This window comes from Pagrus major, chromosome 7, assembly GCF_040436345.1.
Source record: "Pagrus major chromosome 7, Pma_NU_1.0".
Taxonomy (NCBI): Eukaryota; Metazoa; Chordata; class Actinopteri; order Spariformes; family Sparidae; genus Pagrus; species Pagrus major.
In genome coordinates this window covers 5,335,286-5,361,600 of record NC_133221.1, presented here as the reverse complement: position 1 = coordinate 5,361,600, position 26,315 = coordinate 5,335,286, and the positions used below count along the sequence as shown (strand labels likewise).

The 26,315-nt window shown below is 42.3% G+C and overlaps 1 protein-coding gene across 1 annotated transcript; it reads right to left on the bottom strand.

Annotated features, from left to right (window-relative positions):
• Positions 1 to 830: 830 nt before the first annotated feature.
• cd34 (CD34 molecule) lies at positions 831 to 21,943 on the bottom strand. The gene is made up of 8 exons (XM_073469392.1): positions 21,763 to 21,943; positions 8,446 to 8,496; positions 8,000 to 8,271; positions 7,672 to 7,749; positions 5,004 to 5,115; positions 4,860 to 4,912; positions 3,875 to 4,024; positions 831 to 2,650 (listed from the first exon to the last, which is right to left on the bottom strand). Exons 1-8 carry the CDS (start codon positions 21,842 to 21,844, stop codon positions 2,459 to 2,461), a joined length of 990 nt encoding a protein of 329 aa, XP_073325493.1. The 5' UTR covers positions 21,845 to 21,943; the 3' UTR covers positions 831 to 2,458.
• Between the last annotated feature and the right edge of the window lie 4,372 nt (positions 21,944 to 26,315).

Below are 26,315 nucleotides of genomic sequence, written 5' to 3'. Positions count from 1 at the left end.
ACAACACTTTACCTTTTTCTATTTCTTTTATCTAGACACTCTGTTTAAAATAAGATCTTAACTGAGGATTCACCTCACAGGGTTCATGATCAAATAAGATGCAAATACCTAAGATGTTTGAGTGTATATGCATACAGCAATAAAACGTCCACCTGGATTTACACCTTTTAAATTTGCACCGTGCAGCAGTTGGCCAGTCTTGGATTGTAGATGACCACATTTAACCCAATATATTTATGTCTATGGTGTGTGCTTTTTATGATGGTTGTGGCATATTGTGACAACAGGGCTGTCCTTTAGCGGTGCTAAATGGCCTTGAGGCCATATTTTCCTCGCAGGGTGTGGACGGGGACAAGGCAGGGGAAGGAATTCACACAGGGCTTGATCTTGTGTTGAGAGAAGGGCGTGAGCGGATGGGAAATAAACGAGTTGCACTGTCACATACAGCGAATGGTGACAGAAGATGAATCAAAAATACGTATGTGAACGTGATGGATGGCGAGTCGACTCTGGGCCGACGAGGCACTCATGAACATGTCCTGCACCGTTTCGAAAAAAGACAGCTGGTGGATGTTTTCGCTGCTCCACCCAAACTGTGAAAGACAAAACAGTGTGAAGTGATGTCATTACTACCGCTTATGCAAACCAGCTGTGTGACCTTGTGGGCTGCATGGGATTTAAAGCCAGTGTGTGTGTATTAGAGCACAGATGTACTGTATGTATGCGCACATGTTTCTGTGGTTCAAAAGCCCAGCGCTGTTTCCACTCACTCTTCTGATTTCATTTGAGATAAAAATGAGGCTGAAAAAATGACAATTCATAAAAAAAAGTTGTTGACTTTTTCACATTTTATTTTTTTTACGCGTTAAATCCAATTTAAAAACAGGGTGCTAGTAAAATGAAACAGTCAGATTGGAGTGTTAGAAATGAAATGATACAAAATTGAAAGGAGAAATCAATGCAAGACATCTCATTTTATGTCAAAATACTTTTCTTTGTTCCATTTTGACTGAAAAAAAAATTGCAGTTTCCTTTTGTATTTAATCTCGGAGGGGGGGGGAACATTCTTGAAGTTGTATGACCCAGATCACAATTTGTAAAGGTGCCACAGAAGTACATATTTTTTTAGTACAACATTAGCTATGAAATGAAAATCTTTGGCACATGATAGGAACATAACAAGTGTGAGTACACACAATAAAAACAGTACAAAAAAAAGGCACCATACTATACATACCGTTCAATAGAATACTGATAGTAAAAAGAGCATATACAGTATATTGAAAAGAGAATAACACTGACGGATGGATGGACAGAGAGGCTCTGCGTAGGAGTCTGTTGGTCAGACAGTCAGTCTTCATGACTTTCAGCAGTGACGATGGAGCCACTGTAATGAGGCCTGTTGGCTTCGTGATTGATTTCCACTACAGTCTGCAGTGATAGATTGGAGAATTCCTCGCGGCTACACCTCTTCAAGGAAACGATGTGTGATTAAAAACTTCACTACTACTCCTTCCTCCTCACCATGGGGACCGACTGCAGCTCCTCACTTTGTCGACTCATTTTTACACAACTGTACACGTACACGCACGCTCAGACTCATCATTCACTCGCATACTTAATCAACATCCGCCACTTCCTGTGAACCACGCATACATACAGTAAAGCAAGCTTAGATGCATGTACGGACATACATACAAGTCCATGCACAGTACGGATGCAAGTTAACACACACGTAGGATTTTGAAAGCAGACACGCGCACATACACACCAACTGATCAATAGCTCAATCATTCAAAGGAGATCAGAGCCCAACTGATTTTCTCTCTGAGAGGTTTGTAAACAGATTTCAAGGCAGTGTGATTTATTTCCTCTTTGTCTGTCATGGCTTTTACGATAAACTAAGAAGCGTTTTCATTTATGCGCTCATGCTGTATTTGCTGGTGAAAGGGTTGACGGGAGCTTTAAACCTGATGTCATGCAGAGACGCCGGTGCCTGTAACTCCAGGGGCTGCAGTCATGATGGGAACCAGTGCTGATTAATGCTTAAACAGACTCTCTTCCCACCCAGAACTGCCCATCTCCTGTCCCTCGTTCCCAGGCTGCCTGCCGTCAACAACCCAGGGACTGAGCCTTCGTCATCGCCGACATCAATCATCGCCACCATCATCGTCACCGTCATCAGACTAGTTTTCCTGATGTTTATTGAGGCACGCAGCCAAAGGAGGAGGCAAGGGGAGCGTAACAAGAGGAGCGGTGATGTAGAAGATTTTTCAAGTCCCTGATGTCCACTTTGCTGTGGACTTTCTGTGGTGGATTTAGAAAGGGAGGTGAGTTTGCATGGGCATGTGTTTGTGTGTGTGTGTGTGTGTGTGTGTGTGTGTGTGTGTGTGTGTGTGTTCGTGGATGGGTGTGTTTGTGGGGGTAGTTCCTGGGCTGCAGATATTTGTAGACTCTTTCACAGCTCGGTGTCTGCCGTCTTGGTGGTGGAGTGGCCGTTGGTGGGAGGAGGAGGCTGGGTCTTATCCGCCTCGGGGGACTCTCCATTTGCGCTGGGCTTCTCCTGGGTCTCTGGAGGGGGGTTGAGGGGGGCCACGGAGACAAGAGTGTTTCCCTGGTTCTCCTGGTCCACTGGACAGCCCTCCTCTGCCTGCAAGTACAGCACATATGAGCAACACATCAAGGAAAGGCTGGATAGAGTTAGATTGAAAATTGAAAAATATAAGAAAAAAATCTTTTCAAAACAAAACAAGAATGACAAATAAAATTATCATAAAGAAAATACAAAAGAACTCACAATAAAACAGCCAAAATACATGATTCGTTTGGACACAAGGAGTATGTGAAATGTGAAAGTGAATACGAATCAAGTCATAGCATGTTTTTTTTATATTTTATCAATATTTACACCCGCATAGTTGAGCTCATGCACCCACTTCAGAAGGGGTGCACGCTATCGCTTCTAGCGTAGCACCTAAAGTGATTTTTGCTTTAAAAAGAGTGTAAATAACTTCTTTTAAAATCAATTTTGGATCTCAGGGCTACAGGAGACTTGGATTACGTCTCCAGCTACTTCAGTTGTTTAGGAGAATGATGCAACGCTGTTTTTGCTGTGATGCTCCAGAGATGTTTTGTGGACTACGGCGGTTTGACGATCAGACACATTTCTTTCATGCAAGATGCGTATGTCAACACATGCACCCACTAACCCCCACACCCTTCCACTATAGCTTATAAACACACGAGCACAATCTCTAATGTGGTCTGGATCATGTGGTACAGCTGTGTCTGGCTAGTGCATGAAACACTGAGCTCTGCAGATGAATGAGGCAGCAGCGAGCGGGGCGTGGGTCTTTGGATAACGCATGCTCTCTCTTTTCTCCGCGTGTTGTCTCTGATAGCCGGCCAGCAACATTCCCTAATTAAAAACACTGGCAGCGATTGATTCCGAAGGAAGAAAAATAATGCGGATTTAATTCAGATGCGGTAAGACATGAACCTTGCCTCAGAAAATCTATGCGCAGTGTTACTGTGGCTATAATGAGGGATGTGGTTGCAGAGACCCACAAACACAACTGTGCAAAAATGTTATATTTATGACAAACATTCAGATCAGTGTTCAGAATTAAATTGTAGAACCACTTCGGGGGAAAAAATTTGAATAGTTGCAAACATGATGAAAACCTGTGCCTACAGTGGAAAAAGCAACTTCTATGCATTGATTTTCAATTGATGGGATCTGTGCTGAATAATGTACATCCTGCTGTGTAAACCAGAAACCAGAAACCATAAGTAAATGAGGTCCACAGTGGCCACATACAGTCCAGTACATTCATTACATCCATCTTATCTAAAAGGAGAACAACGTGCTTACCAGCCTCACTCCCTTGGTGTCAGGCCTGCGCTGGCATTTGCAGTAACCCACAGTGATTGCGACGGCGGCGAGCAGACCAGAGACCAGTATTCCCACAAATACAGAAGAACCTGATGACGATGATGGAGCCTCGACGTTTGTCACACCCAGCTGCAAACAAGTAGAGGAAAGACATTCGTGGTCAAAAGAAGTACCAAGTATCTCTACCATGTCGTATGTTCACACTGGAAAAGTGACCACTTTAAGTGTACTCAAACTGTAAGTATACATCACTAAAAAACGATTATTTTTTAATGGGTTGTTGATGAACTTTGTTCTCTCAGTGCTTCTCAAAGCTACAAAAACATTTAATGCAACATTATGTGGAAATTGGCAGTTTGTGCGATTTGGCGCCCCCCGCAGTTTTTGAGTCCAACACCACTGTCGTTAAAACAAATCCCAGGTCTGTTAACAATTTGTCAGACGTAATGTAGGTGCTCACTACAAACCAAAGGTTAAATAATAATAATAATGATACTAAAATTTGGATCATGAATACGTTTTAGCTCTAGAAATATCTTGAGTAATCTTGAGAAAGACCTTTTTTTCTTTGTGAGAATCCAAAGCTGCCGTTCGATGTCCAACGTTGCACATATTTCATGATTTCATAATTTTGTTTTTTTGTGTACCAGCTGCTTAAACAGTTTACTATGATGAATTTTATTTAGTACATACTGTATAGGATTAGTTTGTAGTTTCAGTTCGGGAGCTGCAGTGAAGGACTTCCCTTACAAAAAAGTAAACTTAAGTACGGTTCAGGTGTATTTTCTATGTCTACTTTATGTAGTTAGTACACTAATATCAATGACCTAATATTATACTTACAAGTGTACAACTTCAGTAAAAAAAAAACGTACACTAAAAGCACATTGAATAATCTTGTTTGTTCATGGGATTCATGGTTCTTTCACCTCCACACCATTATAATCAAGCTGGTAGCTCTTACCTTGTCTTTCAAAGCTTCACCCTGGAGTACCTTAGCCACAGTGTTCAACTGAGCTGCAGGGGGAAAAGAATAAAGAATGCATTATGTCACAAATAAATGTGATGTTTAAGTTATTATATACGGATGGATGCCGTCAACACCCACCATCATCACTGGCAATCTGCACCATCTTGCTGTCTTGGAAGACTTTCAGTTCACACTTTTCTGTGTTACACCAGGCTGCAGGGTTCGCCTGGATAATGCCTTTAGTTGTTTCCTAAAAGAAAGATTGTGTTTGTTAAAAAAGGGGGCGGGAATCACAGAGCAACTCATGATATGAATACAATTCATGATAGATTGCTCCCAATAATGATAGTATCATGAAACAGGAATTCTGTGATAACTGATACATTGCAAGACAATCATCTAAAAATATATATCACAATATCTGTCTAACTGAAGAATACAAAATACACCTAAAAAGCAAAAGTGAGAAAATGACATAAACTGAGATTAAACAATGTATAAAAAAGTGCATGGAGTCTTAGCTTAGTGCCTCTTTAACACGCACACTGACTGCAACATGTCTATGTCTGTGTGTGCCATCGTTCCAGTGTGAAAAAAACATAAACTGGCAGAAAGCAGAACGGTTCTGGAGTTAAAACTGTTTAAAGGAAGGGAACAATTATGCCTGATTTAAATCTTTCCAATCGGTGTTTACAGAAGTTTACATCACGAGAAGTCAGGAAGTATCTATTAAGAGCGCTTGCACGATTCAATCAAAATATTGATATATTTGGCTACAGTGTGTTGATAATTGCATCCTAAGAGGATTGCTGTATCGATATGTCAAAGGTAAAATACATTCTCTCACTAATTCATGATAATTTACTGAATAAACTCAGAGGATTAAAGTGGAAATACTTATTTTGTGCAGGACATTTCATGATGTCATGAAAGTGCATCACAAAAACAATCAATCAGTCACATTTCCACTATATTGTAAAAAAAAAAAAAAAAAAAAAAAAAAAATGAATTCCCTGATTGAGGCAAGTTAAACATGAACCGAAGGCTGAATGACAACTTCTTACATACAGAGACCATCAACATTTTCTCTGACCAACAATCAAATGTGTGTTCCTGAATTTTCCCCACTGGCCATCAGCGCACGTAGGCCTTTGTGTGCGTAATGGAGACAAAACGCACTGGAAAACTTGCTGACCACACCTTTTTTTTTTCCCACCTTAACCCTGAACTATGATATCACCTCGTTGCACAACTTTAGGATCTGCGACTTGGGAGCAGTCTTCATTCTCTGTAATGTGATCCAGACAGCTCTCAGTGTTCCCATAGGACCAGTGTGAGCAAACCCTGAAATCCTCAGTTAGTTGGGAGTGGGCCCACAGCTGGACTCTGCTGCAACACCCAGATTTGTGAGGTGGGGAGGAAGAACTCAGAACTCCAGTGGAAGTTCTCTTCTCCATCTGTCTGTGTCACTTGTGACCCATCACATCTCAGGAATCCTGCTCATCCTCTGCTTTGTCTGACCTTATGTGGCCTCCTGAACCCACGGCTGGAGTTCAGCTGAGTAGATTTGCATTTAAAATAAACACATTTTCACAACACAAAGATTTCATTTGATATGGAAACAATGTGTGAAGGAGAAAAATGTGTTTTTTTTATTTTGTCACATTAGACACTGGCTTGTATACTAACTGATGACATGGGGATTTACAGTATGAGAGAGAGCTTTCTTATTTTCCACTACTTCAGAGCATTGCTGCTTTATTAAATTAGCTGCCTTGATTCAGGCTGTTCCTTTATCAAGGACTTACATGCTATTCACTCACTCCTGCCTGAAGAGAGTAACCTTGTGTGTGTGTGTGTGGGTGTGTTTTTTTTTGTTTGTTTTTTTGCTTCATGCATTTTGAACTAATCATCATCTGGCTCCGGCTTCTGGCACTGTTGTCCATGTTTAGTTTCAGGTTGAGTCGGGCAGATGACTTCTGCAGATGGTCTTGGCTCTGTGGACAATACAGTAATGACACGAGCGGAGGCCGACCGATGCGTTCCGGCTGGGATCTGACCTGCCGCTTCGGCTCTGGTCACCTGGACTGACGCGCTGCACAATACGACAACAACGAGTTCTGTTTGAACTTCACGTGTTTGCTGTCCTGTGAGGCCTTACGTAACCGCATGCGCTGGAAAAAAGCTATAATTGTGTACTAAGATGGCTGAAGTTTGGAGTATTTTTTGAGGCATCTGACGTAAATAAACAACCCAGAAAGACACCTCTATGTGCAAGCCAGAAAATAAAACCACACCCTCACTTTTACTCCTTTTGTCTTAAGGACCCCAGAGCAATAGAGGGAAACATCAACCCTCCTCTTCATTATTCTCCCGCCAGGAACAGAGTCTCAAGATTTACAATGCCTGAGGAATGTCCGAGAAAAGATCCGCCTTTATCAGGACCATATTTCCAACTGTAGCTCTTTAAATCTCATTAATCTTCTTCCTCTAAGTGCAGTAAGCCACTTCCTTTGGACCCAAGGTCTAGGGGGGCAGATAACCGTCTCGGTAAAAAGGAACATGTCACTCAAAGGTAAACGGGCTCAGCTTTAACGTCTCATTTCACTGTGGTTTTAAATGTTGTGCAACTGTTGGTAGTTTGATACTGCCTGTGGTTGGCAGTGAGGAGAGGGCTATTGTTAGAAAGTGAATGATATAAAGGTGATGGTAGGTTGTAGCTTTGGTGGTGCTGGATTGATATCTGATGAGAATATTCTACTTTCACAGCCACGTTGTGAGAGTTTAAAAGAGATTTTATACTCACACAATCATTTGTTGCTACCTCAAGCTTGACAGCGTTGCTTTCTGGGATGTCCTCCTTTCCAACACATTTCACATCAGGCTGTGGAGACAGTGAGCCAGGTCAACATGTGCAGCACACTATCACACGGCATCATGCATCTACTGTCAGCACATCGTCCTTCAAAGTGAAAGCTTCCTTTACAGAAATATCTGTTAGAATGTTCAACAGCATGCAAAAACTGGCATGTTCAGTCATTATTTGAGTTGTGCGATTTTTATGCCAACTTCAGATGTTGAAAAATGAAAGAGCAGAGAAGCTCCATCTGCTCATGGTACAGGCAGGTACTCACCACCACTAATGTAACTAATGTAGTGGGGGAGTCATCTACAGGTACAGCCACATCAACTCTGCCAATGGGGGCAGGAGTGGTCCCTGAGGTTCCTGAAGTATCTCCATCCTGGTTGTCTAGATTGGGTCCAGTTACAATTGTAAATTGTATATTTCCGGGAGCAGCAGTAGTGGCAGGTTCTCCACCGGGAGCATCACTGGGAGGGGCACCTGCATCTGAGGCAGCAGGGCTAGTGGCATCTGCAGCTGCAGCGGGGTCTGCAGCATCTGTCACTGAGAACACAATCCAAGGACAACGCTATTACACACAGGCACAAACTGGATTTAGTTAAGGTTTGAATTGGCATGTCTTTACGGCACGATAGCCTCTTTTAGAAGCGGGTATAGAGCGATGCAACTTTAAAATAAATCTTCTTAAGTCTCATTGCACGTTTATTGGGCTCCTACCAGGATCGGCTGCAGGTGTGTCTGTGGAATCGTCTTGACACATCACCTCATCTGCAAGGAAGGGAGACACAGAGGCAGACGGGAAGTTTAACACTAAAATTGTTTACATCTTGGAAAAGTGGAAACATAAAAAGTATGCCGAATTAGCTACTAGCGTGTCTTGTTTGCAGTGTGCTCATGGATGTACAAATAACTGCCGTGGAAAAACGCTGATACTGGAGAAAACATAAAAACTCGAAGATTCTCAGGCAAGTTCTGCTGTTATAAGGTGCATCCTTTTTCTGTGATTTCTAAGCAGATTTATGGATGTTTATCCAGGAACTAAACACTAAAAGTATTAGCGTCACATCCGTGTGTTCAGATTTTACCTTCGATAAGGAGCAGGAAATTTGGGCAAAATCAAAGCAATTGTGTACTGAGAATTTTAAAGTTTCAAAGTACCTTACTCGTCTCATCCTGTGCTGCAGCTTCAAGTGCTGGTCGTGGTTGTGATGGCCAAATTAGCCAAACCACACTCTCCAACTTCTCATTTGCTTTAGAACACCAGTCTAGTGTTAAAAATCTCTTATATGTGTTTACCCTACCTTCACCCGCATCCAGCCTTATCCCTATCCTCAACAAGGCACCTTCTGAGATGCATAACCAGACACAAACCTTACCCTAACCCGGACCAGTTATCTCTGCCGTGCCTCACCATAGACTAACCAAAGCCATAACCCCAACCGTGGAGGGGGCGCTTCAGGAAACAGAGTTAAACAGGAAGGAAGCACTATTTGAGGGGGGAAACAGAAAAGGACGTATGGCACTGTATCTCGGTATGAAATCAGTAGCCCACATTCAGTGGAATGTTTGTGTGAGCGAGGTCAGGGCAGAGGGTTAGTTTGAACAGCTTGGCCCGGTGAACCAAACCTCATGCCCAGCCCAAAGATGCCAAACCAATTTGGCACGTGTTCTCAGGGGCTCTTTCTAATTAGTAGTCACATATGGGCTAATTCTCACTGTCTGCAGCCTATGCAAATAAACAGCTCAGTCAAAAGGTCACGGCCTCCTGACTACACATCCATCCCCTGGGAAAGATCCTGTTTCTGTAATAATCTTGGGGATTAAGTTGGGTGGTGCTACGAGCTCTCCGGCGAAGAGAGGTTAAGAAAAGTAGGAAAGGATCCCCCCCCCCACCCCCTAAGTTCATGTGAGGCTTTTAGCTAAATTAATGGATTGAATTACCTTTTGAAGTCCAACATCAGATTAATATTATCCTGTTGATTTAGCCAACCAGGTAATTTTATTAGACTGGACTGTTCAATTATGGGGCAGACATTTTTCTTTTAACTTATCTTATTACATCCACAAACACACAGAACTCATTCTTGAGCAGCTGAGCTCATCATTCCTACTCCCACTGCCGCAGACACAAAGGAAAACAACAGTAACTTCTGTTTAATGTGATATTCATTGATAGAAAATAGGAAAAAATGAAAAAATAAATAAATAAATACATGCAGAAGTCACCATGGTTACAAACTCTGAGTGGCAGAAAGATGACTGAGAGGCAAGATTGTTATATTTGGTTATATTCTATCCTGTATTCATTTATTGGTTGGTTGGTTTGTCAGCAGGATTACACAAAAACTACAGAGTGGATTTCCATGAAACTTGGATGGAGGATGAGTCTCAGCCCAGAATAGACCCCATCAACTTTTAGTGCAGACCTGGGAATTGGTTCTCACTCTCTTTAACATTGCAAGATGCGTCATTTTTCAACATTTTTGTTAATTTCTCAGGGAATATTGCATGGATCTTGATGAAATAAACCGTGAAGATGTTTTAATTGATTTTGGATTGGGCTTGATTAAATTACAGCAATCTTAACATTCTGCTTGAATGCTGCAAAGAGTGGAGTTAATTTGGCTTAATGGACATTGCACATACTATGACGTGACTATTGCACATAAGCATATTACTGAAACCGTATATTGTACAGCCCTGAAAAGCACCGATATGTTTAGAGAGAACTAATTTCCAGTATGAATCAGAGGCTACAGCAAAGTAATTCCATCCATCTTGCACCATCGTTTCTTAACTCTCCCCTCCACTTGAAGGAAACCAATAAAGTGTGTAAACAGCTTAACATCTAACCAAAACTATGCTGCAGTCGGGGAAAAGTGTGTTTGATGAATCCCTGCCATTATTTAGTGAATCACCAGATTCATTTATATTAATCAATGGGGCAAATTTGGATGCTTCGAGTTTGTTTTTGCAATCATACAAACACTCTGGAATAAGTTCCCTGCACCCAAAAGAAAAAAGTAGCATTACATCATTTTTTCCCGCCTAGCGAGTGGCCAACATAATCAAATGTTTGCAGCCCTTCAGACCAGGCTCTGTAATATATGGCTCCCTCCCGCTGTGTGTTTTATCTCAACATCATCCAAAGCTAGTCATATGCTACATTTTAACCGGCGTAAGTAGGCATAAATTGTAATGTTTAACTGTGCTATTAGAGCCTTCAGCTAATTGCCGTCAGCTTGAGCTGCTGTGTTTAATAGAGCAATAATGTGGGACAAAAATGTTTAGCCTCCACACCATCGAATTAACCTCGTACCTCAGTTTATGTCTCAGGTATAAAGATTTTTAGTAGGACAAATAGTATCTGTGGAATGTTTTTAAAGCACTTCTGTGTCACCAGTTAAGTATTGAGTGTTGGAATGCAGGAATAAGCACGATTATTTATGTTTCAAAGCTGCCTCCCCCACTATAAATCACCGTATTAATGGGGTCCTTTGTTTAAACACATAACATGCGCAGAAAAAGACAAAGGGAAAGACATATGCTTACACACACATCCGCACTTTCAACTGCCACATGATGAAACTCTGTGCACCATGTCGGTCGTTTACACACACAGTTACAGTCCTCACAGTGTGGACACAAGACACCTCAGACAGCTGTGTGAAAACTCTCACTGTGTTTTCCAGCCAGGCCCCTCAGCATCAACATGAATGCCTTAGGACCTCCAGTCTCAACACAAACACAGAAGAAACATACATAACGCTCCTACTCCATAAACACAACCTCGGCCTCGGCCTCCAGAGAGTTTTTTTAATGGGCTCAGAGAGCAACGCTGCAGACTGTGTAACCTCCCCGAAGTTCAATCCTGCTCTTCACTACTGAACTACATCAAGTGGATTTCCTGCACTGGCTGTCCTCCTTAAAAAACCTTCAGCCTGGGTGTTCCAGTCTTTGACGCGGTGTGTGGTTAGTGGCCGTGCCAGATGTAAAGAGCTAAATCATGGGTTAAGGAGAGGAGACGATATGGGCTACGGCTGGTGAGTGGCAGTTCAAATGCTGCACTTTTTTCTTTTTTGGAGAAATCAACGGCAATTATAAGGCAGGACAAAAGGCAGATATTTCACCACCAAACGACAAAAGTGGTTTGGTGGATGCTTCAAGTGCCTAACAGCACCATGCATGCCCCCTGGCAACTGCTTTTGCTCCGTCTATGAAGATTTACACGACCACAACCATAATTGTTGACATGTTGCTGGAATGTGCTGCAGCTACTGCGTTTCTGCTCCAATCAGCACTTCATACAGCAAGGGAATATACCAAGGCACTTCTAAAAATCACGCTGTAAACATTTAAAGAATCAAGTACATAAATAAAAGCAATCTTAATCCTGAGGAAGATTGTCGAGAATTTCTGTCGTGGATTATATGTGGAGAAATGGATTAAGAAAGGCCATTACTGAACTGACAACCCTGCATTCAACATCATCACTTACTACTTGAATTCCAGGATCGAGTCCAGACTGAAAATAAATCATATTAGGAGACTGAGATACACACAACAGCATAAAAACCTGATGTAACACTCAACCCTGGTTGAACCGATGCATGCGTGGAGCACAGTGATGAGATTAGTGCAGATGTGAGACTTCCAGAGTTTATCTCAGTGTCAGGTAGTGAATCATATGTTTCCAAGGCGTTCAGACTGCAGCGGACTCTAGGGAGAGCAGGAAAGAGACACCATCAGGTGGAGGGGGAGGCTGTGTCTCATCATCAATTTACATACTGAAGTTGTTTTGGAAGCCTGATTGTACGTTTTTTACATTTGGTTCTGTTTCCTTGCAGACAAACTCTGTTCGACCCTCATCCTCACTGGGGAAAAGTTTTCCAACTTAAACACCAACAGACACACCCACATGAGTTCATGGACACACACCTACAATCACACAGCCGGAGGGAGTACAGACATCAGTCGAAAATGCTGATTATATAAAACACGCAGTATGCTACTTGAACTTTAGATGTTTGTTGATCCTATTGTGTTCAGTCTGAAGTGGAGTTTCAGGTCCAATCCTGCAGCAAACACCTTGATTTCAGCATAACTGCAGCGACGTTTCTCTACCAGTCGATACCTGCTTTCCCAGCTCAGTCGCCAGAACAAAATGTCGGCACTTGATGTGTCTGCAAACCACGGATACATTCAAATTTTGTACGTGTCATATCACGTTCAGATTATGTGTTTATCAGCTCACTTTCATGTCAGGTGGCAGAAGAGGTGGTGGCGGAGTTACATCTAGGAAAGTGGTATTGCAAAGCCAGTGACCACAGTTCAAGACTGAGTTTGAGCATATCCTTGTGTTAAACCGCTGAATATTTTTAAGTGGACCTTGTAATGAGCCGTTTGGACATCCAGCCATTTGTGTGCCAACGTAACCAGGTATTTAAAATCAAAACATGATCTTGTCCGAACCTTAACCAGGTGTTTTTTTTGTACCTAAACCTAACCAGATCATAAGCACAACATTGTCTCAACATAAAATAATAAAATGCATCTAAAAAGTTGTAACGTTGCAAAACAAACGATACATTTCTTACATCTATGATTCTATTATCCCTGACTGTGTTTCTTGCTGTGCTCTGGGATCTCAGTAATGCCTGTGCTGAGTACAGTGTTATCATAACCGGCAGCAGCTACAGCCAGAGCTACAAACATTAAAAAGCCAGGCTCTAAACCTTAGTTTTTCCTTTCAGCGGGGCTCCATCTCCTCCTTTTACAAGCATTTTTAGCATCAGGCTTGAGAGCCTCTTTTTTGTCAGGGTGCCACTGGTCCCTGAAGTTTAAGATCAGTTGAGCTCACCTTCAGCTAGAACAGAGGCATCGGCACGCTGCATGAGCTGATTGTTAACTAAACACAATGCTCTGCCAGCCTTTATCACCCTCTGCTATGTTTCACTTACAAGCAGCTGCAGCCAACCAGATTGCAGGCATGTGTGTGTAAGATAGAAGGTATTTTGAACGGTGCTATCGGGTCCCACACTGATTCACTCTGTCACAGCCTTTCCCATTCCCATTTACCAAGATTGGCAACCATTGTGACCCATCTTTTACCCTTCCTGCTATTCTAGGGTGGGGAAGAGCGAGGAAATTGTAGCGGAAACAAACATCAGTTGCATTTCCACACTAAACAAAAAAACTTTTAGTTCCTGGAACTACTTTTCACGAAGCTGAAGGATGCGAAATAAAATGCAGCAAGTGCTTTACCCATCAGAAATGTTCAGAGCTGCAGGCCTCCACCGAGCAGGGACTTTATCAGGGTAAAATAATGTCCCTGAATCTTTATTATTTAATTTAGACCGAGTTCCTCCAAACGTTCCTCGTCCCTGGGTAAAGTTCCTGCAGCTTTTGTCACACATTTTAAAGGGCGCAGCTGCAGTAAGTCTCCTCAGGGAGCGCTTTCCCTCCCTTCAAATGTGCTGCACTGTCATAGACATGTGAAGTCTCTGACGTCATACGTAAGGGGGGAAAAGCTCCGGCTCTAAATCTTGGGACTTGCATTCGACCTCCACCCAGACCACAGAGACAACACCTTGGCTGTCATGATGTGCCACACCCTCCTCCTCTCATTACTGATCCGTGTCCTCTGCTTCCAGATGTCCACAGAAGACCCTGAAGTCTCCCCTTCTTCGTTTCATCCCCTACAAGGAGAAATGCCACTCAGCTCGAGTCAAGAATGCAGCCTCGCAGACCCTTAAGGGAATTCCGGGACAAAGAAATGTTCGGGGAGGATGGCCAACAAAAATGGAAAAATAAGACTGAGACCGCAACTAATCATTTTTTATTGGTGTCTAATACATCAGTTTTTCCCATTAATTATTAAATCTGTAAAATGTCCCCCAAAAAAAGTGATGTCTTGACATTGCTTGTCTAAAGCCCAGCTAAAGAAAAAGCTGCAAATCCTCACATCTGAGACAGCAGCACCACTTAATGTTCGGATTTTGTGCTTCATAAATGACTAAATGGATTGTCAGAGTTGTTATCGATTCATTTTCCGTTGATCAACTGATAGAGTAATCAACTAATTGTTCCAGCAAGAGATGAGACGATCCCTTGTCCATGTAAAGGCTGGAATAAAGCACTTTTTTCTAGGTAATAACATGAATAATATATTGTCCATTTCTCGAGCTGTGAGAAGACTTAAAAACAGATTACACAACTGTGTGTAGCCATGGAAACACGCAAATACAGTCCACCTTACGACTACTCGCTATAACAGTGACAAAATAACTTCCAGTGATACACCGCTCGGGTCACCGAACGTGAAAACTATTTTTGTTTCTGCACAGACAGGTGGCAAAAGTTGACTTTTCCAGCCTGCCCACACCCATGGTGTTTTCAAACAAAACATAGTTTTGAAAAAAAAAAAAAAAAAGAAATTATAGGAATTAACAACAGGCTGGTGGAATGTTATCCATACACATCCTTGGACAGGATGTGGCTGTCACAGCACGCGGCACGCAGTGACCTCTTGGGACTGCAGAGGTCAACATGCTGGGGGCTGCAGATAACAAGGACTGGCTCTGGAATACAGACAGACACTCCTGGAGTGGGATTATGTCCTCTATTTTTCCTATTACCTGTACCTGAGTTAGGGTGATTTATCCATTTAGAACGTTTTGGTTGGAGTTGCAGAGTTTTGGTATAGAGAGTCTACCTTCTGGGACTAGATGGGACTCGTTTGAAAAAATTCAATAGCAAAGTCTCTTTTCAGAAAATCATGACCAGGTTAGTCAGGATACCTTTGTGTGACCAGCTTCACATAGGAACTATTTTTCTTTTGGCCAACTTTATCAACCTGCAGAAGGAAGTTTGAACCCAGACAGGCTCGTGCTTCTGACCACACGGGATGTAAACATTAACGGCATCCTCCTTGGCTGAGCTTTAACTTCAGCTTGTTCCTTCATTCCTTCATGTACACTGATACAGGGTTGTTACACCAAACCACACCCTTGAGAAAAACAAAACCAAAGAATGAAAAGGTACCACTAATCAGCTACCAACCATTGTTTTTATTTAGCTCCTGATTTACCCATTAAAATATTTCCACTATGGCAGAGAAACTTTAAACCTGTGTTTCCAAAACAGTCCATCCATTTTGCTGGTTAATTAGAAACTTGAAACAGCAGCTGCTTCGAGGGGCCGTAGCAGCGAGCCGCTCTCTGCTCTCCTCTCTGCGTCGGAACCAGCACCGGGCTGCAACAGCAGATGTGCATGGACTGATTCCAGCTGCTGTTTTAACATGAGGCTGTGTGGGGAGAGGTTGTAAAAAGATATCGAAACCTATAGCCCTAAACAATCTGGCTCTGATGTGAACCGAGGCGAAGCAGTCCAGAGTGGGAGGGAAGGATTGAGAAACAAAAGCAATAATGCGATAGCCTTCCAGATACGGCTGAATGCTGCAGTTTTGTCTCGAGAAAGAAATAACCTGAACAGAAACTCTTGTATATGACAAAGGTGTCCAAACTCAGGGGCTTTCAAGAACAACAAAACGGCGCGGTCTTGTGTTTTCAATTAGGAAGTATAAAGAATGGCTTTAAGGACATGCCTTTTACTGAACATTAATTACCAGGAGCAATTATTCTGGCAGTCTAAAGGCCTCAGCCGAGGCTCATTAAGTGCTTTTATTCCCCCGGGGGAAACAGTATACCCCTCCATAAAGACAGCCCTGCCTGGTTATCCAACACACCCGTTGCTTTCTACTGGTGTTTGGCATGACATCACTGTAACCTTGGATCAGTCAGTGTGAGCTGTTGCTGAAGTTTGAGAGGCCGGGATGACACAAGAAGCAGAGAGCACTTCCAATGTTCTTGTTTTGGAATTCACACTATAATCGTGGGGGCTGCTCATTAGCCAAACACACTGTAGGGGTGATTTCAATCCGGGTGGTGATATCTCGAGTTTCTCTGCCTCGGTCCCGCCAAATTTTCTGGGCTGAAAATGCAGTAGAAACCGGAGCAGAGGGCTTTTTTCCCCCTTTATGCTGGTAAAAACCAACAGCTGTAAAATTGCAGCAGGGTGCCAGGGGAACAAGGAACAATAAGCTCACCAGAACAGCAGTAATTGGAAAAGGAAGATTTGCATGCGTCTGCTTTTCATTAGGATTGTTTCGCTAGGTAAATATTGTTGCTAGACGATCTACAGTATTTGTCCAAGTCAACTTCTTTTTTCCTGCGTGATCATTTAGTTAGCGGCGACGGTGGCTTTGTTTTCCTGTCATTAATATGTTTTCTTTGGAAGAGAGTTGCTTTCTAATGAAGATAATTTAAAGAGAGAAAATACATCTCAAAATGTCCTGCCCTTGTTATTGTGACTGAGGGCTCGCAGGCGAGGTAACAGCACGGACACTGATGACAGGAGGCGTTTGTTAGGATATCTGAATGATTTCAGCTGCAGCCTGACCTGGCTCCCTCGCAATGTAGAAATCACTGAAGCAAATTGGCAGCCTGACAAAACACAGGCTCCAGGTTTAATTACTTTGTGAGCTCACGTGGCTCCTCAGCCATAACTTTGGGCCCAAGTGGACACACACCCTAGCCTGACATAAGACATCTATCTGCCAAGGCTTATATAAAAAGACCCACGCCCTCCAGCGGATGACGTGAATCCAAACTTCACCATCACAACTTGGGACCAAAAGAATGCTGGTCAATAGCCGAGGGCCATGAGAAAAGAGAGTGGCAATATTGTGCCCATGTTTGTGTTGGATGCAGGACCAAGCTGCTGTCTGACAAACAAAGTTTTGTGCATTTGCGTGCGGGGAGATATGAGTGTTGATCTCGACTCTATGTGAAGCCAGCGCTGTCCAAATTTTGAAAATGTTCTCTTCTTGTATCTCTTCTTGCTTTGTATTCAGTCAGTTCAGTTTATGCCAGGACAAGGTCACCCAAAATGAAAATGTTTAAGTCCGCAAAACACTTCTGGGGCCTCACACAAAAACAGTATTATAGCATTCTCCTAAACATTTTAAGCTGAAATCTTCACTGTGGCTGCTACGTTAAAAGCATTAGCATGCACCCTGTCTGAAGTGGGTGCCCATATGTGACTGCATGTCAAGGGTGTAAATGTCATCTTTTTTTAAATCAATTCAGGATCTCCAGAAACTCTGATTTCACTGTACTTTTCACTTTTTTTTCTCATTGTTTTTTATGTTTAAAACCTGTCCCCATCTGCTAGCTGTTTAGGAGAATGCTGCAATGTTGTTTTGCTGTGAAACACCAGAAATTATCAGTTTTTTGGAGAAGAAAATCAAACTCAGAATTGTATTATTTACAATATTAATGAGGTAATAATACAAACTCAGAAGTATTTATCTTTTCCATAAGTGAATAAACAAGCTGTTCTCAGAGGAAAATAAGGTCCCCATAACACTGTTTGAAGCTAGAAAGGTGGCAGGGTCCGCCACATATAAACAGAGTAAAACAGTATGAAATTGTGTTTTCCTTTAAGGTCAGTTTGTTTACTCAGTCATGAAAACAAAGATAATTTGTGTATTTAGTTTGTTTAGGCATAAAATATGAAGATCTTTCTCTTCTGATTAAAATTTCTCCCCAAAAACTACACAGTGAACCTTTAAGTGTGTGGTACTGAGCATATCTGCTGAGGATCGATAGATTTGATAAACAAGTCATTGGTATTCAAAAAGGCTTTAAAATGAAATATCTGCATCAGCCTGAAATGAACATTTGTGCACAAATGTGGCCCTGAAGATGACACTTAAATCTGCAAAAGTCCTTATGTGTCTTCATCTGCCAGTGGGCCAAAACAATGAGAGTATAAAATAACAGTATGTTCATTCCACTATAAGAATGAGACTTGATGTTCTCTGGCAAAAATCCAATATCCTGCATCCAGCACAAATACATGCCCACAAAATCTGGAAATCTCCCTACCACATGCCAAATATCTTGGTTTAATGCGGTGAAAATCTAATAGCAATTGTCACAGCTCATTCAGCTTTGCCTGAAGCTTGGGCTTAGCAACATAAACAGTCGTTGTAGAGCATGACAAGATGTTTTTCCCTCTTCTCCAGAGCAGATTCAAAGCTCGGGTTTTCCCCCCATGAAAATCTCGAGCGAGAGCCAGCTTATAACGTAGTCCAAAAAGGCGTTGAATGACATCATCCAACATTGCAGCCCATGCCCATTTAAGCGCTACATATTTGCACGCCTGCATAACTACTGAATGACAGCGATGGGAAGTGGGAGCAGAAAACTAAATGTGTTTGCCCAGCTGTCAGGCTGATTGGCCTGCTTATATATGACAAGGATGTTTGCTCTGATAAACACAGTCAAACACATTCAGTAATCAAGTGCATCAAAGGCTTTCATCCTGTCTCTCTTCCATCCCACCCTCCATCCGCCCATCCTTTTTACTCCTTGTTGCCTGAATCAGTGTTTCTAAGATAAAACTCTAAACTCTGCTGCAAATGCTGTTAAAGGGTAACTCCACCAATTTAACGCATTAAAGTGTGTTTGCAAGTCTTAGGAAGTACTACTGCACACATGAAAGACGTAGTATAAAGCCTTCTGTGGCTCCAGAGGAAGCTGCATCTAATCTGATAAATTGCCTCCAGTGATGTCACCCAGTGGCTAAATTGCATTGTGGGTAATGTAGGCACCAGGCTTTGAAAAGCAGTCCACTGGTCATCAGATTACATGCAGCTTCTTCTGGAGCCACAAAAGGCTTTATACTACTGTTTTCACATATGCAGTAGTACTCCCCCAGGACTGTAAACACACTTTCATGTGTAAAATTGGTGGAGTTACCCTTTAAGTGAGCTTAAGATATGCACAAATAGAATTAGTTACCCGCTTCAGTGACCTTTCAGAGTATGCCATTACAGCGTATATTCTTCCCAGCTAATGAAAAGATGATGTCACATTGTCTTGTGCTTTAAAATGTTCTTTTTCCATAAGCTACATTGCATAATTTAGATTTAAAGGGTCAGGCTCTACTACAAAGCATGTTTTTTAAAAGACAGCTCAGCCGCCTCGCCCATTTGCCCTTGTGGGGCTAATGACATCACTGCCATCAAATCCGATGCAGCATTGATTAAACCTCACAATGATTACACAATGAGAACAATACGCAGTAAGACAGACGCAGTGGAACACTTCTGCATTCATCATGAACGGGTGACTTGACAAAGAGTCTTCTTTATGAAGATCAAACTAGCCAGAGTGGAGCATGAAACATTAAAACTGTCTGTGTGTTTGAATGAATATTGACGTCATCGGGGGAAAGACCTCTGAGCCATATATCGCCGTGGCCACATAGTCCTATATTGTTAAGAAGTCAGCAATGACACAGATCGTCTCTTGTGACTTGGCTGCTGGTGCAAACCGTATCAAAACAAAAACAGAAATAGCCTCGCAAGTATGCAGCTGATCGACACAGAACAGGATGTAGAGGCAATAAACCATTGCATACATTTAAGCGAGGTTTTCTTTTCATTTTCCGTTTTCTGGAGCCATATGTGACCACGCCTCTGCAAATTCACACCGCCGTGCCGGTCGGACGCAGGTGTCAACAATGTAGCAGGTCGGTGTGATGGGAGGACTGCTGTTGGATGCACTGAAGAATGAGAACGGGTCAACAGACTCGAGGCAACACCCTTGTGATATTCTTAAAGTAGAAATCAGGAGGTTTCTGCTAAAACTCTAAACAGAGGCAAGAGGTTTGTGCCAGTGAAAGATTTTATTTCAAACAGGTACTCTAGATCATTTAACTGTGTGCACATGAGATGAGCATGGCTGCAATCAAAGTAATTAATGGCTTAAAAACTAATTCCTAATTATAGAGATAGTAAGACAGCATCAAAGCTGTTTTTCAATCAACAACACTCATAAACAAAATATACACAGTTGATTAAGTCGTTGTAAGATGTCGTCCCTGTATCATGTCTTTAATTTCTTGTTGGGGAGTGCCCGGAGTAATTAGATTTCCATGTCAATCTAATTACCATCTGTGAGGCTGCTGATGCGGACGGTATGTGGTGCGCCTTTTTATTGTGCAAACTACCAACATGTTCCGCCATCTCATGATCTTTTCCCTTTTAAAGTAAGCCCCTGGTTATTTTCATCAGTCCGGGACACTCCTCCTAGTACTTCCCAAGGTCACTCCGCACACTCGCCGCCCCCTGTGCCCATAGATGGGGCCCTAATGGCTCTGCAGAAGTCGTTACATTGGGCTGAACTACAACCAGTCCTGCTTTACAACCGAGCGAGGCAGCTACGCCATCCAAGCCATACATCACCCTGCAATTAGCACCAGGCCTCGGACTGATTCGGAGTGGACTGCCCAGTGCATCCACACACATCCAAATGATCACACACACACACGTTTACTGCTTAAAGGTCTGCAGGGAACGCATGTGAGGGAACTATTTTTTTGCCCTCTGTTGAATCCATGTGTCATGCAGTCACTTTGGCACACAATGCCGCTCACACACACTCTCGTATGTGTGCATGAAGTATCTTCACAGTCAGACATATAGCACCATGCAACAGTGTTTTTAAACATAAAAATGCATTCATCTCTCTGGAGGGCTGCTAAATTCTGGTTCAAACAACACATTAGCTCCAGCCAGAAGCGCTGCAGGATGTAAAGCATAATTACTCTCAACAGCAACTTTCCCACTGCTGAGCAGAGCCTTTGTGTCTGCAGCTAACCATGCCTCTGTGCATCTGTGTGCAACCTCATGGTGAAACACATCAAAGCAAGGCCCCCCCAACTAGTTTGTAAAAAGGCCACTGTGGATGTAAACATACAGAATTTTGCCCGCAAATATGTTTGGAAAAGCTTGAAAAACAAAGGAATGGCAAAAAAAAAAAAAAAAATCAGCTCCACACATTTCATAATACTCCATGTGGATATATTACTTTCTCAGGAGAGAGAGAGAGAGAGCATCGTATATGGAGCGTATCAAGGCTGCAAAAGGAGGATACTATAAATAATAATCAGAAGTGTACTCACTGCTGAGCAACAGAGCGCAGAGCACCAGAACCCCTGCCATCCTTCTCCAGAGTCCATTCATTCTCCACATGGGCGCAGCCATCCTCTCTGGTCAGACTCGGCAAGCTGTGTGTGAGAGTAAAAAGTGTGGTAAGTGATAATGAGTGAGTGTGTGAGGGCAGGGGGGAGTTGGGAGTTTCCTGTGAGGTCTAAGTGAGCGGGACGGACAAGCAGGATAGAGTCTGGCTTGTGTTCTGTTGCTCTTTATATGGCCCCACTCCTTTGGCCTCCCTCTCTTTTTGCTCTTTCCACACCCCTTTTCTAACTGCCTGCTCTAAACTCAGTTTTCCCCCAATGCAACTGTCCCTGCCTCCTCCCTTGTCCCCAGTGTTTGTACGTGCACACATGCAGAGCAGGCACCAGAGTGACATGTTAGCGGGTGAAACTCAACATCCTGTTGAGCTTTATCTTTACTGACGGTTTGTGCTTTTGTGGCTCAACGGTTGTGGTGGGGGGCTGTGGTTGCACTTTGGGAAAGTTTCAGGTGATGCTCTAATGCACAAATACACGATGTTTCCAGTGGAAAAGGAACTACTCGCTTGCTCACAACTTACGGATTCAGGTCTCCTACGTGAACACAAATTTGAAAAACAAAAAAGCTTGACTTTGGCAGTATTTGTAGAAAAGGCGTTAAAGAAGCTGATTGTGTCTTAATTCTCTTTAGTGAAGATGCACCTGGTAAACAGGAAGCGCTCCTCCCGCCTCCTACGTGTTGTGTACATAGCTGAGAGGCCCGTAAAAGCACATGGCGTCACACACAACTTGGCCCCGGCTTTTGTGTGTCCCTGGACAGATGACTAACAGCCCATAGTGAGTCATCTGTTGAACCACAAAGCACACATGCACACTTCCACGTACTATACACGCCTTTCTTTAAATGCCGTAACACACATACACACACTCTGACATCATCGATGAAACGCACATGCTATTTCGTAATTGCACCACATCAGCAGAAAGTGACAAACTGTTGCGCCGATGTGCGGTGCGTTGTAGTGAGTTTGACGCAGGGTGTGCACTGTTCATGTTCACTTGGACATGTGCTGTTACGGAGATCCAGGCGGGCCACATCTGGAAGCACTGCAGTCCCATTGCTGGGTTTTTGAGGACTGCCTGGAGACTCGCATGTCAAACAATGCAGCCATATGTGACTGATTCAAGCCAGGATCAGGCTGGTGTCTGGGAACAGGGCGCTCCCGCTGGTCACCCTCTATGTTTCAGAGCAGATGCTTTTAAAAGTTTGTTCGTGGGCCCTGGAAATCACATTGTCCACAATTAATAAACCTGAAGCGATGATTTAAAAAGGTTAAAAGTAAGTGAGTGAATGTTTAAGGTTAGAATTTTAACGTCTGCTTTGTACACAATGAGCACAACATTTGCAATATTGTTGCATGCTTGTATGCAAACTTTAAAGGTTACGTTCATCCAAAAAAGAAAATTCAGTGATTATGTAATCCCCCAAACGCTGATGGATTTTGTAGTCCTCAAAACATTTCTAGAGTTTCACAGCAAAACGGTGTTGCATCATCCTCCTGAAAAACTTTAGTAGCTGGGGACTTGTTTAAAAATGTAAAAAGAAAGAAAGAAAGAAAGAAAGAAAGAAAGAAAGAAAGAAAGAAAGAAAGAAAGATAACCAAAATATTGTTATAATGAAATAAAACAAAATGGCTCCATACTACTCTTTTGGTGTAATGTATTCAGAAGCCCCTACATCCCAAATTATTTTGACACGTTGTTATTTACTTCATAGCCTCCTCAGATAGGGTGCACACTAATGCTTTTAGTTTAGTTGCGACAGTTAAGGTTTTCAGCTTTGTAATTGGTTTAAGAAAAGTCTTTTTCAAATCAAATCTTGATCTTGGATTACAGCAAACGAGCTGTATTGATCCATGTTCTGTTTATTTTCAGTGCTTTTGTTCTCGTTCCTAAACAAGTCCCCATCTACTGTAGTTATTTTAGGAGAATGCTGCAGTGCTGTTTTGCTGTGAAGCTCCAGAAATGTTTTATGGACGACAAAACTTCAACCGACTTTCCATCAACATATGGGTTAGCAGATAATGAATGCATTGGTATTTTTTGGCGGACTTATCCTTTAGGATTCATATGCTGGGATAAGTGACACTACTTGTCACGTGTAATCATTAAGTCTCTCACCTGGGTCTATTTCTCAAATATAAAGAAAGTTGATATAAAAATATTTCCGTTTGGTCTGGTGGGAATAAAAATACAACTGCCAATCTGTCCAATGGCAATTTTCTCTCATTATCACACTATTAGAAAACATTATGATGGGGTGTAAAACACAAACAAAAATAAATGCAACATAATGCAACATGATGGAGTGAAAACCTAATTAAAAGCAAAAGGCCAGTAAATCGGACAGAGTGATATAAATATGTGGATATGTTCAACATGTTTTTCACATCCATCTTCCAACTTCTCCCTCTGGCATGATATTTGTTTGTACCGTACAGTTAACACTTATTTGAATGTGGAGCATGTGTCTGTTTACAGCTGAAGAATCCTGATTAGCTCAGCCTGGCAGGGGAGAGTTTCTGGCAGATTCAACTTGTATCTCTTCCTCCTTCCCCCCCCCTCCCCTTTAGTCACCCTCCTCGTCTCAAACATTTGACTTATTTTGGCTGAAATGCACAAAGAATCTCTGTGCGGCGAGGGGGGGGGGCACTGCGGGACATCACGAGGATCAGCACATGCTAGCACAGAATCTGACCCTCGGGGACATGTTTGGGTTCATTTTAGGAGGTTTTGTGATTCTTCGAGGCAGCTGGATGGAGCTATCATAGGAGTGTGACTGACATGCTACTGTACACACTAACAGGGGTTATATTGGTTACATTAAATGCTCACATTTTGCTAAAATGAATGAATTTGAAGAAAGCTGGTGGATACATTTTTGCTGCTCCCAATAATAGTCCTGGTGGTGGCCTTATTTCCCCTCATCTCGTCTCTCCACCCAGATATCCTTCTTCTGCACTGTGGCTTGTCACGATATCATGTGTCGAATACTAAGAGACAAAAATAATTGAGTGGGAGGTTTTTACATGAATGCTCTCTATTAGTTTATATCCATTCAGCTTTTTGACTTAATCCCTGTTCTTAACCAAAATATGCTTTCTTTTGTTCGAGGGGAATTCCAACGAGCAATTCCAAATGAGTTAGTTTTGGAGTTGGTTCAGCAGATCGCCTCAGCTGGCAGCCGTGACACGGGCTGCAATGGCTTGAGGGCAGCTTCGACCGTCAAAGTAAGTCCCAAGTCCCAGCCTGGTCACCGGAATAAAATGTTGGTAGTTAGCATTTTAGCAAAGCAATGATACGAGCAAATCTGTACGTGTGACTTTTCTACAAAAAACCTGTCATATCATGCTCTGATTATATGTAGCCTATTTCTGCTTACTTGATGGACGGGATTGCGGTGGAGTCATGTCGACAAGGCTGCCAAGCCAGTGATCGCAGTTCAAGACCGCATTTCAACATTTGTAAGCGTGACACCATTGGAAACCTTTAAGGAGACCTTCCAGTCATGTTTGTGTCAACAAAACCAGGTATTTTGAACCAAAACAAGATCTTTTCCTAACCCTAACCAAGTGGTTTTTGTGCCTTAACCTAACCAGACCTTAAGCACAGTGTTTTCAAAACATAAAATAGAAATTTGAACCTAAAGAAACGTAACGTTGCAACACAAAGACATGTAAAGGTTTGACATATAGTCACATATTTTTTAGAAATGTATATTTTTATTTTGGTCCACTAAAAGTACTTAAGATTGTTATTCTAATTTTCGGACAAAATTGTGGAAAGGATGCATACAGATATAGACCTCTGTCCTAACAATCATCAACTCTGATTTACTCAAAAAATACCCTTAGATCACTGTATTAGATGTGAAAATATCGTGGCTCTACACGCTGCTTCTCTGATGTCGGACCTCCCCCTTTCTTGTCTACCGATATGTTCACAAGGGTTCATTCTGACCAGATACCAGAGCTAATGATTGTTGGAACAGTGGAAAGACAAACAAAGATGGTTTTGGTTAATTTTATTGTGTTTCCTGCAACTTTTAATGAAGTGCATTTTATGGGGATAAAAATTGGTGTTTCTGTAAATGGAGTCTGGCGTATTTGGCGAGGGTGATGCAGTGACTGTTTTTTATTATATAACTCTTTAACAAAAAAGGCTTATCCCTGTATGGATCTCTTCTATAATGTTTTCAGACAGATGTTGTCAATCTGAGCTGGTCAGTTGCTAAAACAAGCACTTTTATTGAACTTACTTTGACGGGCGAGGTTGCCCAAAAGGATTATGTCGCAGCCATTACAGCCCCGGCTGGCTAAAATGATACACTGGACCGATCCCAAACTTTTTGTACTATTAGTCATTTACACACCAAAATATATAGACAAATGGCCGAGGTTTAAAAACACTGGAACTCCCCTTTAACGTTGATTTCTTCATTGTTTTTAACTGCCAGTTGTGAAGAAGCTGATGGGAACGTA

Excerpts from the sequence above, each read along its gene's own strand:
- cd34 (XM_073469392.1), bottom strand. The coding sequence starts at position 21,844 with ATGGCTGCGCCCATGTGGAGAATGAATGGACTCTGGAGAAGGATGGCA. Across the intron at positions 8,497-21,762 it reads CTGCGCTCTGTTGCTCAGCA|ATGAGGTGATGTGTCAAGAC; the intron begins GTGAGTACACTT and ends CCTTCCTTGCAG. Across the intron at positions 7,750-7,999 it reads CATTAGTTACATTAGTGGTG|CCTGATGTGAAATGTGTTGG; the intron begins GTGAGTACCTGC and ends CTGTCTCCACAG.